Source organism: Lycium ferocissimum, chromosome 11, assembly GCF_029784015.1.
Source record: "Lycium ferocissimum isolate CSIRO_LF1 chromosome 11, AGI_CSIRO_Lferr_CH_V1, whole genome shotgun sequence".
Lineage (NCBI taxonomy): Eukaryota > Viridiplantae > Streptophyta > Magnoliopsida > Solanales > Solanaceae > Lycium > Lycium ferocissimum.
The window spans coordinates 14,916,626-14,930,030 of record NC_081352.1 but is presented as its reverse complement, the minus strand read 5'-3'; the positions used below and the strand labels follow the sequence as shown (position 1 = coordinate 14,930,030).

At 34.1% G+C, this 13,405-nt stretch overlaps 1 protein-coding gene across 1 annotated transcript; it reads left to right on the top strand.

The window, feature by feature from the left end:
- Positions 1-7,572: 7,572 nt before the first annotated feature.
- LOC132037716 (uncharacterized) lies at positions 7,573-10,280 on the top strand. The gene is made up of 4 exons (XM_059428310.1): positions 7,573-7,764; positions 8,229-8,327; positions 8,622-8,689; positions 9,808-10,280. Exons 1-4 carry the CDS (start codon positions 7,650-7,652, stop codon positions 9,949-9,951), a joined length of 426 nt encoding a protein of 141 aa, XP_059284293.1. The 5' UTR covers positions 7,573-7,649; the 3' UTR covers positions 9,952-10,280.
- The last annotated feature ends 3,125 nt before the right edge of the window (positions 10,281-13,405 follow it).

Sequence of the window (13,405 nt, the reverse complement as noted above, 5' to 3'; positions counted from 1 at the left end):
GTGGTAGATCGAGTCTATCGATCTTGTACGGTTACATTTATGGATTATGGTACGTGGATAGACTTGATGATTCTTGATATGGTAGATTTCAATGTTATCTTGGGTATGAGTTGGTTGTGTCCTTATCTTGAGTAGCCATAGATTTTTATTTTAATATAAAAAGTGTGCTTGTTAGGCTTCAACTGTTCGGAAGCACTTCGAAAGGGGAAAGCCCAAGTTTGACGGTTCGAGGCTCATGCTCGGCATCGAGATAGGTTATGGCTTACTCTTGTTAGACTTTGATTAGCGACTCATAAATGGTTGTGTAGTATTGACCGGGAAAGCATAATAGGTCTTTGGACATGATGTTGGGATGGATATACAATTAGGTTGGTATGATTTCTGATTATGTGGGCTTGTCGCCATTATTTATGCATTGATTGACATGTGGTGCATTTGATTATGTGACTTGGAGTTGTGGGATGTGACAGACTCATGTGTAGTAGTTGAGACTTGATATTTAATGCTTTTCCCTGATTGTTTGATAATCCTTGCAAATATTGAATTGACTTATGGTACTTCGTGATCTCTACATCATATTCATTAGCATTAGTTGCATTGATATCCCGTTCTTACCTTGACACATGATGGAAATGTTTTAGAAAATAGTTTGATGAAAGAACTGTGGAAACAGTTGATGCAAATAGTTTGATGAAAGAACTATGGAAACAGTTGATGCAAACAGTTATGGAAACATTGAAAGAAAGAAAGTGAAAGATGAAAGTCACCTCTAGGCTTCGTGCGGAGTGACTAGTATTGTGGAAAGTCACCTCTGGGCTTCGTGCGGAGTGACTAGTATTGTGGAAAGTCATATTTGGGCTTCATGCGAAATGACTGGTACATGGACTTCACAGGTCCCCTATAGGTCATGACTATCGAGACGTCGAGATTTCGTCCATAGCATGTATGTATAGGTTGAGTATTGGCCATTGCGCTACACGGTATTCATCTCATTGCATTGCATGTATAATTATCCATCATACATTGATCTGCTAATTGTTGGTTATTTTTGTGTTGTGGTTACTTTGAGAAACTATTAAGACCTGATAGACTTGTGGTTTAGGAGCTTCACTTTAGGCTATGATTCGGTTGTGTGTCATCCTGTAACTTAGAGGGTTATTATGTACCTATCTGTTGACTTGTTAATTTTGTGTCTTCTTATGCGTGAACTAATCTTAGTCGGCCTATGATGCTTATTGGTACATTGTGTACTGATACTACCTTACTGCATGTTTTCTGAGTGCAGAGTTTGAGACAAGATCTTCTTCTAGACCCCGATTCTAGCCTTGAGGCTACTTTGCTGCTGAGATTCAGAGGGTGAGCTACCTACGTGTCTGCATCCATAGAGTCAATCTTATCTATCTATTTTTCCTTCCATTAGACATTGTTGTTCTGTATTCAGACTTATGTATTGCTCTTAGACTTCTTTTGGTTAGTTGTTCTTGTACGGTGACTTCAGTTCTTGGGGATTGTATTATGACTTAGTATCTTATGTACTTATTTCTTTATGTTATGACTTAGACTATTTGATGATTGTTCTCATTAATTATGTTGACTCGTAAATTGGATAAGTAACAAAATAAGGGGGTGGTACGCCAAATCAGGGGGTTTAGTGTGGGTGCCATAACTACTGTGATATTTGGGTCGTGACATCTAGAGAGTTAACTGCACGTCAAGAAAGAATCTGAGCTAATTAAGATTTATCATGCAGTTCTTGTGTTGTAATGTTCGAATTGTGGTACCTTTCTTTGTATTGTGTAGTAGGTGTACATTGAGCTGTAAGGTAAATGTTTGGCTGGGTAGAGTCATGGAAGTGTGAGAGAAGAGAGCTAGCAGTTTGGAACTGTTGAGTGTTAACAGGGTAAAGGCGGGACTGTTTGGAACAGTTCTTTAGGTGTTACGAGAGTAGTTGAAAACCTTAAATTTGTTGGGGCTTGTCTATATAGAAAAGTTTGGGAAAATTTCTATTGGGTAGTTCATGCTTTTTCCTCTCTTGGGCAATGAACATTTCCAAGTTAAAATACTTATGTTGATTTACTTTCTGCATTTTACCTTCTTACATTATTACTCAATGAACCTGGGTCTTTGAGTGCTTAGGTCGTACCTGCAAACTAACAATTGGTATCAGTGCTAGATTTTTCTACAAAGACTAGCACCTGAAAAGATGGTCGCACCTCTACGATTCCAAGGCCCATCAATCACAAGACCACGATACCTCAATTGAGAAGAACACTACAAATGGTGGAAATCAAGAATGGAAGGCTTCTTCATCCCTCAAGACATCGAGTTTTGGAATATGATTACCAATGAAGCAAATGATTGACCCATCATATCATCCGAAGAAACAGAAAATACCAAAAAGTTCTAATTCATAGCTAATAACATTGATTCAATTGGCTCGAAATGGCCCAAGATTACCTTCAGCCCAGGTCAATGAGGGCGAAGGAACTAATCCCAAAACCCGTGAACAAGACAAGGAGGAAGATATGGAATCGCTCAGTTAACTGCCAAAGAAGAAGAAAGTATTCTCAGAGGTATTGCTCCAGCCATATGCGAGTAAATCCTCTCATGCAAAAGTGCAAAAAAATATGGGATACTCTTCAAATAAACTATAAAGAAGAAAAGAGTGTCCCGCTGCGCAAGAACAAGAAGGAGAACTCTGATGAAGATATATTCACCCTAAAAATACTCAGAAAACAAATCTCCAGAAGAACTATCAGAGCCCTCAGAAAGATAGTGGACGAATTAGACGAAGAAGTAGAAAGGGAAACATCAAAGACTTATCAAAACTATGATGATCACCCCTCAACAGAAGACATAGAGGATCTCACACTAATGACCAATTCAGATGAAGATTAAGATCCTATAAGACTTGCCAGCTCAAAATAAGGAAGAAAAGAATCATACCATAATAAATTATCAGGAAGCCCCTTTATCAATGGCTGACACACAAGGAACAATGGATAACCCCACAGCACTGCCCGCTCCAAGAAGGTTCACTTGGGGTGACGAAGATGATATGGATGAGGATATGAGCAAAAGTTCTTCGTGGAAGTGAGGGAAGAAATGCACAATAACTCCATAAGAACCCTGGAAAGTGTGACTCAAACCATCCTCAATATGATGGAGAATGCCCATATTGAAAGAAATGAATTAATGCAGAAATGCACTATTCTTCGAAGGAACTCACAAGCTTGGAAAAGAAAAAAGAGAACCTAGTAGGCGAAAGTCAAAATTTCAAGGACCGGGTTCTCTGCTTGAAGAATGACAAGCTGGACTAGAAATTCAAAAAATTCTAGCCGCAGACCCCCCTAAAAGAAATGAAGGAGATAACATCAAATATCAAGACGGATCTATACAGGAAGAATAGGTCCTCAGAAGCAACAAAAACCCTGCATAAGAATCAAAACTAGGGCAAACAAAGTGAAAAGTCAAAAATAAAAACAAAGACAAACAACGAGAAGTCCTTATCCAACATTCAATCCTTCTACTGCGAAGACTATGGACACACGAAAAAGACTTATCATGTTAGGATGTGGTCAGTTAACAGGAGAAAACAACAGGTTGAGGAACATAAAAAAAAGAAAAGAATTTGGCCCTTCACATCAAGTACAGAGTGAGTCAAACTCTCAGCAAAGGGAACCCAATTTTGAATGGGTTCCTAAGACTCATCTCTGAGTAAACGTGAAAGGCTAAGGTAGGTGAAAACTAGCAAGAGCATGTGAAAAAACCTCAGCACATATGTGCTTAAGGAAAACACTCATCCTAACAACAATCTACGAAGAGGGAGCATGGCAGACATCAGCAAACTCTCAAAGATCCCACTCTCAAATAATAATAATAAATGTCCTTCTGAAAAATATTTTGATGAGGTAAAAATATTTTGACGAGGTCTCTACGAGTTACATATCAGTCCAACTTTTGGATGGGTTAAATGAGGAGCTAAAATGGATTGAGCTAATAAATAAGTGAGTTCCATCGAATTGAACGGATCATATTTTTATGGGCTAATTTGACTACCCTAATTCAAACCATGAAAGTCAGGACCACTTAGTTCTTGGCTGAACTGTTGAGAGTTGAGAAGTAAAGTTGAACAAGGGAACTGGGGCTTTGGTACTAGGAGCCTAGCTAATCCTCCACGTGTCGCATCCTTTTCATTAATTAAGGTTTTATTACATCCTCGTTAAATTCAATTTTCATGCTACGAAGTACAAACTACAAACAACCTGATTACCTTCTAGACAAAATACATATGAACTTTTACGTACCTGCTTCGTCGTAAATTCGTTCTTTGGTTTGATAAAGGATTAGGATACATGTCACTTGTACTTTATGTTCATCTATATCGATTGAACCAAACGAGGCGTGCCAAATACTCCTTCTGTTCACTTTTACTTGTCCACTTTGTAATTTTCACGTTATTTAAGAAATAATAAATGAAGTGAATAATTTACCAATGTATTCATATTAATTGGTGCATATTTTTATTGAATTTGAAAAATGATTTGAAGTGAGTAATTAATACTATGGGTAAAACAGGAAAAAATAAATTGTCTTATCTTGATATGCTAAAAGTAACAAGTAAAAGTGAAAATCTAATTTTAGAATACTAGACAAGTAAAAGTGAACGGAGGGAGTACTATTTCTTGATTGTATAATTTACGAAATTGTGACATTAATAATGTACTTGGCAAGCAAAAGGCAAAAGCAAATAGATATACTCAATTTATAACATGTTTCGATGGAGTACATGAACCACTGGCGGAGCTACATGGGCGCAAGGGCGTTTATCTCAATCCTCTTCTCGGCAGGAAATTACATTGCACATACAAGTTTAATATTTTTTTTTTTATGTATATATAGTAGATATGTTGAATCCTTTAACTTCTTTCGTGTGTTCTCTTCTTTATATTTTAAACTCTGCTAGTGCAAAATTTTGGCTCCATCACTGCCTGTACATTAAAAAGTGTTTCTATTAGACACTTCCGACTCAAAAATTCTAAAACAAAATTGTGCATGTTAATTTTCAAGTTCCCATTACGTAGATAAATTAACCATCTAGAATATGTTGCATTCTTTAATTATACACATTAACTTCAATAATCCGTAAAACATCATGCATGTTTCAATTGATGATGAAGTGCGTGCCTAAAGGTTGATGTATATTTTATGTGATTAACTTAAATAAACAATGGACGCTTGAAAACACGTGTAGAAACTTTTCCAATGTGTGAGCCCAAAGTGTCTACTTCAAACACTACATCATGTGTTCAACTGCTTAATCGTAAAAATGTCAAAGTTTGAATGTCGAAATAAAATTTATTGATAAATTTAAGAAGTAGATGTATTCAGACAAATTAGAAATCTTCAAATTGTAACGTGAACAACGAAGGGTATGAAACCGACTTGATGCAGAAAATTCACTATTCTCAAGGGAAAGCCACAAATATGGACACGGCCCTCGTGTTCTTTAAACTCCTTTTTGAGTATACTAACGTAGTTGTTGTAGCTTTTAGCACTTCCATGCAAGAATCACTTGCTCCTTTTAGTAATTCCATGCAGAGTCACTAGCATGTGTTCCCTTTAGCACTCTAATTCATGCTCATCCTCATCCTCATGCTTCGTTGGAAACTATGCCCTTCTTTGTTCAATTAATTCAGTCTCAAGCCAAATTAAGTAGTTTAATTATGTACTTCTTTAGATTACTTTTACTTGTCCACACAAAAAATAGATTTTCACTTGTCCATTTTAGCTGTTTAGCATATCAAGAGACAAATAATTTCTTTCTCATGTTTTACTCATAACATTAATTACTCATTTCAAATCACTTTTCAAGTCCAAAAAATATTATGCACCCATCTATTGTTTCTTAAGGGGTTTGCAACGTAAACTGAATTGTATGGCCTAAAATATGTCAAACTTTTCTGTTAGTATGAAATCATGTAATTAAAAATGAAATAATAAATTTAAATTATATTATTTCTAAATATATAAAGTTATATTATTTTTTCTAGTTTCTTGCTCAAACTAAAAAAAGAAAGTGTATCCATACAATAGGGCAGAAAATTACTGTAGTGTGTGTATCTACGCATGATGTCTCAATAAATTCATTATTTATGAATTCATCATATATAATTAGGCTACTTTTACGTTGACAATCAACTTCGTGCAGCCCTCCTTCTTTAATCAAGTTCAAGGCCGAGTCAGGAAATGATTTACCAAGCTCAAATAGTCGAAGTTGATTACAAGAATATCAGATCAATCCAACAAATTTATAACATAATATGATACAAAATGGAAATGCTCAAAAATCAAATATTTCATCAGTTTCAAGGATAGGCCACATTTTTGAGCCCTCTAAAAAATATAACAGATATATGTTATGTCAGAATAGCCTATGAATACAGAGGGTTGATATGAGGGTCATATATCTCTATGCATTTCTATTATTAAAGACCCCTTTTAACTAATTTCCTCCACATTTTTGCAAGTTTCATATTGTTGAAAAACTTGAGGAAAAAAGATTGTAGAAAATTGAAAGGATGGTCCACATTTTTGCAAGTTTAATTTAGAATATTCGTGAGTAGCTAAAATAAAAACCTAAATGAACAAAAATAATAGATCAAGTCCACTAGTAAACCCTACAGCAAAAAATGGTATCCAAGAATGACGAAATTATATATAGTTTCATGTACCTTTTACTGAATAAAGCTGAGTAAGGATTTGCATTATTTGATGATTATTGACCATTACCTACTGATTTTCTAAGGCAGCGGGCTTTCTTTTTGCTTTGTTAATTTAGATACATATAGAATCATGACAGCTAGCTGGCTCTTATATACTCCCCTTTAAATAATTGACAAACTGAGCTTAAAGTATGACTGATTGAAAGTTTTAGCACCCAGTACCTGTACATAATTAGAATATCCCACCAAGCTTGTTATTATTGACAATATAATTAAGCAAATAAAAGTATGATTTCTCTAAAGCTTAATATTTAAATGAGGTGGTCATATACTTCAACATAATAATGGAGCAGACAGAGGGTATTTTGCCCATGTAAAAAGAATCAGGTCCGCTCGTGAGAGAGCGTGTTGAAAATATAATAAGATAAATATAAGTGTGCTCTCTTTAAGTCTTAAGCTTTTAAATGAAATAGTCACACATTTCAACAATTTTGTAGCCACTAATTTCAAAACCTTTTCATTTGTTTGAGGTTGAATTTTAGTTTTATAAAATGGTAGATTTTCTAGCTAGGTAAAGCTAGATCTCATATGAAAGATGACGTTTCTTTGGGGCAGTTAATCTGAGCTAGAATAAAGACAACTTATGTGTTCACAAGAAGTTAAATGCATTAATAAAGTTTAACCCAAACAAACGGTTAGAGGAGAAACTACATTGTATATACTTATTTAATTAATTTCATTTAGAATCTTTTAGGAATTGAGATTTTCAAAATACTGCAGGAAGACAGTGTTCATATTATAATAAGCCAAGATGTTTGTACGGCGGTACCCTAGCTTTGACTATAGACTGATGTTTGAACTCTATATAAACCCAATCATTTCAGGAGGAAATTAATTAAACATCATTTTCATGCTTTTTATTTTATGAAAGAAAGAAATACTCAGTACTGTTCAAAAATGTCTTCGACTCGTTTAGTACAACTATCATTGCTCATTATTTTGCTTGTTTTAGAGACCTCATTTGCTCATACTCAGTTAGGTAAGTATATATAGTTCTCTATGTCCCTTTTATTTTCTTCTTATTCTTATTTCTTGGAGTGATTTTAATTTGTCAAGTTGAAAGTTATTTTTGTTTTTTGAGAAAAAATGTTTTTGAAAATATTTTTGATTGGAGATTTTTTAAAGATTGATAGTAATAAATTAACAAGTTAGATAGTGTATTTTTTGAAAAAAAAAATGTTTCTAAAAAATGTTTTATGGTGTTTGGTTGGAGATTTTTAAAGATTGATAGTAATAGAATTAGCAAATTGAATAGTGTTTTGATGAAATTTCGAGTATCAAAATAATATTTAAGGGTTGATTAATATAATGATATGAAGTTAAAAGTTGAGGTAATTTTGCGAACGAAAACGACTTTCTCCGAAAATGAGTTAGTCATTTTCTTGTGAAAAATATTTTCACTGAAAAATGTTTTCCGGTAACTAAACATTGTCCTCAATGCAGGAATACTAAGGAAGACTGGAGGAAGAAAAATACTGGTAAATCAATTATTGAATCAGGGAAGTAATAAGATGCCGGATGGAAGTGTTTCCAAGATTTCAGGTAGCACAATATTTGTGGTGTATCATGTATGTACTAAATAATTCACTAAATAAGTATATGTATACTTTAATAAATTTCGAACTAAATAAATCAAATGAGCTATATATGGTAGAATTTCAAACTTAAACCCATACAATTTAAATCATAAATTCATTTCTGATTCAATATTACTAATTAGACTAGTTTGTTTTAGCTTTTAAAGAATTATGTGTCCCTCGAGAGAGAAGAGAACTCGTAACTTCTAATATTTTTTCCATTATTCTTTTTAATGTTATTGTAGTTGTTTTTCTACAGGAAATGGTGCGATTGATTTAAAGAATGTCACTCTTGAAGTACCAGAAAAACATCACATGAACGTTCAGGTTATTTTTCTCCCATTCAGTACCCCTCTTTCGTTTAAAATTAATTCTTGATAATCTAGAAGTCTAGTGAATATATATATATATATATATATATATCAAGGGTATTTTGTGAAGAAGACATTATAGAATATGTTTCTAGAAAGATATCTTTGACATTATTGTGGAAGATATGTATAATAATTAGAAGATATGTATAATAATTAACTTAGATATTTAGAATTTAATATATTGATTTTTCTATAGATTACTAAATTATCTAATATTCAAAATGCTCCCTCTAAAATGATAAATAGGACGTCTTCCACCATTTATAATCAGTTTTACACGAATGCTAACATAAATAGGACGTCTTCCACCATTTCTAACCAGGCCGCAAGAGACTATCTAAATCTAGTACTATCGTAAGCCAATAAAGTTATTTATATTGTCAGTATCTATAAGTTAATTTTTTCTCTAAAAACCCATGTATCAAAATTATTGCTAGTATATATTAGTTAATTTTTTCGCTAAAAACCCCTCTTTTGTATCAACATTACTACAAGTATAAAAGCTATTTTTCTTTCCTTCATTTTAAGTTTCTTCCTATTACACATCCTCAATTCTAAACTCAGTTCCATTCAACCTTTCGATCGATGCATCAACACCTTTTCCCCAGTGTTACACATTGACACAAATACACATGCTAAAAACATACCGATAGTGTAAATTTCTTTTGTTTTTATTAAATTATCATTATATTTAGTTAAAACCTCCTCAGAATACGGAGAAAAAACATTCTTTACTAATTAGTAGCTCTTCCATTCCATTTTAACTGTGGCTTTACCTCTTTTCACTTTCATTAAGAAAATGCTAAAATACAAGGTATAATTTATTAAGTCACACCTATTTAATAAAAGTAGATTAACTATTTTCTCTTTGTGCATTCTTCTTTAATTTAAGGGTATAGTTGGAAACAATTGCCAATTTTATTCTTGAATTCTTAAGATGACAATTTCTTTGAGCTAACGTGACTGCTAATTTAGGCCAGAAGGAGTACACACTAAAATCTAAAACATTGCTTTGAGATTACACTTGCTATATATACTTGCATTAATTTGATACACTGATATATATGATAGGTGGAAACACTTGAGCCCAAAGCAGAATCACAGGAGTTTGTTGATGCAGCAAATAAAGTGGCAAACTTGATGTGGAGGGATTATAGTGGAAGGGCACGACGTAAGCCTCCAATCCATAATTACAATCCTACAATTAAACATTAATTAGAAATATTTAATTTTATACCTAATTATATTTACTCTTTAAGTTGTAAGTGGTGTTAGATTTTACTAGTTAATTTGGGCCTCACAATTTTGAACCTTACAAGTGAAGTGCCCCTCCAATAGTATAAATTATAAGGAATAGATATCAGTGGTTTTATTTTAGTTAGTTTGGTCGCAGAAACAAGCATAGGGAAGGTGTTTAGAGACCTACCTATTTAGCTTGTGCCTGTAAGTATGGTTTGTAGAAATGTTTTCGCACTGTACATTTAGTTATATTTCTTTAAATGTTTCTTGGTTTTATCAAGTCTTGATTATTGTCTCACTAAATTGTTAACATGTGGTAAACTCGAAATAAAATTTACGGATTATGTCACGGCCAGAGTCCTACTCATGGCGATCTGGTTGAATTGGGGGAAATTGTAGGTATTATTATAGATCAATCGATTGGAGAACGGATACTCATTTACCATTAAAAACGTCTTTTCATATCCGAGGAGTCTTTTCGGGGGTACTGCAGAACATGTGAGAGCCTCAGCTAATGGAAAAATAAGATTCAATGAGGATTTGGTTCATCCAAGACATAGACATCATGAGCATCCCACATTTCTATATTCTATAGACTTGCATGTTGTGTGTAACTATTGAGAGTGAAGATATTCTATATAAAGTGAATATTCCACCCAAAAAGTTTGCTTTTAGTTCAAAACGATTAATATGTAGAATCAGAACAAGTAATTGTCAACATGGATAGTTCAATGTGCTCATCGACACCTAATTCTGAGATGTGGATCAAACATTGTAATCGTACCGTTATAAGACAATCCACAGGAAGTGAAGCAACCATTGCTTAACTTGTGTTTTAATGGAAAAGTTGGAAAAAAAAAAAGAAGGCAAAAGCAGTGGAAGGTAATAGATATTCGATAAACAAAATACAAACAAATTGATCTAGATACCACCCTCGTAACAAAATGGTGAAGTTGTGGGTCTAGCCCCTTTTGTTGAAAAATTAAAGAATAAGGAAGTAAGTTAATAGAAACATGTGATGCAATTAATGATATAACCAAATTTAATCCATGTTTGTGGCTATTTTTAGAATGGTTTTTTCTTTCTTTTTTTTACTTGGAGGTCACAACCCCTATTATAATAGAGGCGCTCCTTCTCATTTGTGCATCCAAGGCACACGTCAAAGATAAAGGGGAGAAAAATAGTTCGTGAAAAATGAGTGTGTGAAGTATATTATACTGACGGTATTTCATTTGTGTATCCACTTTTTTGTTTCAAATTGAAAAAGCTCTCTTCTCTCTCCTCCCATGCAAAACCCTAAAGAAGAGCAAACCCTAGTGATGTTGGTGGCCGGCGGCCAGCCATCTAGGATGGCTGGTCAGGCAACGATGCCCTTGTCTACTTCACAATTCCCTCCTCTTACTACATCAACATCAATCAAACCTTTGATCCAACAGAATGATCCTAAACTCAATTATGCCGAAATTATGAACCCTAAAGCCCTTAATATTCTCATGCAGTGTACGAAGGTAACAGTAGAGCCTATCCCTATAAAGGAAGTTTCAATTATTGATGGAAACCGGTGGCAAACTGGATAGAATCAGAAGTATCTCGTATAAATACTATAGTGAATCTCCAATATGCTGTTGTTAGAGAATTCTCTTATAGTTAGCCTGAAATAGATGAACTTAGGAAGATAATTCCATCTCAACATGGAATTAAAGGTGAATGTCACATTTGTTTCTTTTGAAACAGGCACATATTGATGAGTTTTGTATTGCTCGAAGATTTTATCAATATGGCTCCAAGAATGCAAACTACATCAAAGCCGAGGATGGCTTATCTTATCAGATGCGATCATTGAAATATGATAAAAAAAATAAAAAACTATAGGTTGATGAGGAAACCATAACACCCTAGCATAGATCTCCTTTCCGAATATATTATTAGCCTATTTTGTCAAAGATTAGCTTTCATCTGTAGTAGGTAAGTAGCTACAATTTGATATGACCACAATTAACAAAACTAGACCTAGTTGTGCTAGGGTGAAGGTTCAGGTGGATCTATTGGCTGATTTACCAAAAAATGTAAGAATAACTGTAGAGGATGAGAGAACTGGGATAGTACGAACTGCGGATGGCAAGATTCAATATGATGTTTTGCCAAAATATTTTAAGGAATGTAAGCTTCAAGGGCATAATGAAGATGATTGTAGAGTGCTACATCCTGAATTCAAAATGAATAAAGAAATTCAAGATGGTGAAAAAGAGAAGGAAAAGATTGAAAATCATCATCAGCAGCAGCAGAATGGTGGTTACAGACACAGAAATGTACCAGGAAAAAAAGTCAAATGCAAACAAGGATAGTAGAGTCTTTACTATGGAGAAGAAGCTGACAAGTTCAGAAATGGTAAGGGAATAAATAAAGTTGAATCAGGCAGTGGAGTTCAAATACAGAACAAGTTTAAGGCTTTAACAGAAGAAGGAGACAAAGAAACCAAGAAATGAACATGAGTCAAATTCCGGAAAAGCTAAAAAACTAGTACAAAAAGATTCAAACAAGGATATAGAAGGAGTGAGCAATTCTAATAAACAGAAGAATGGTTGGGCAGTTGGATGTACAAATAACGTTCACAATAGTATCACTTCTAATGATGTAGACAAAGAGGTACATGAGGTGATGAGTATTTAACATATCAATGAACAGAAAACTCTTGTAGTTTTGACTGAGGGAAAGGATAATAGGACTAGTGAGGAAGGAAGCATCAGCGGTGATCAAGAAAACCTAAGCCAGGGGCCCTTGAAGGAAGACAGAGTTGTCGAAGAAGAGTACACAAATAGAAACAATAAAAAACAAGGAGTATACAAGCAGAATAAAGATGAGATAAAGGAGCTGATTGTAGAGAACAATACTCAGAAAGAGGTCTTTGTAGATACAAATTCTCCATAAGAATATGTGGAGAGTGCAACAACTGAAAATAGACAAGTAGCAGGTGATGAAAGGGCAATTACTAAACTATTGGAGTTTAATTAATCTGACCTGGCAGATGCAAATATAGTACAAGCGTGTGAGACTGTCAGTCCAGGAAAGGGATTATTTCTAGGTTTTCATGATGAAGAGGAAGTTACTAGTAAATTACAATATGTGAAACTTTAGAAGGATAAGCAAGACTGTGATCTTTTGGAGGGCATCAGAGATACACAAGAGGATGGTTTTATGGAGATAAATATAGAGCAGACAGAACCTGAGGGAGACATTTCTCCAAGGCAGTTGAGGAAATTACAACAGAGTGAAGTTAAAAAAATAAAAATAAAAAGAGCACCCAGAAACAAAAGTATACCTCCTATGGGAGAAAAAACAAGGAGAACTAATGGCCACAGACTTTATAATGATAGACAAGGCCTTATTTTGGAACATCAGGGCAGTTAACTCTCAACAATCATTTGAGAGG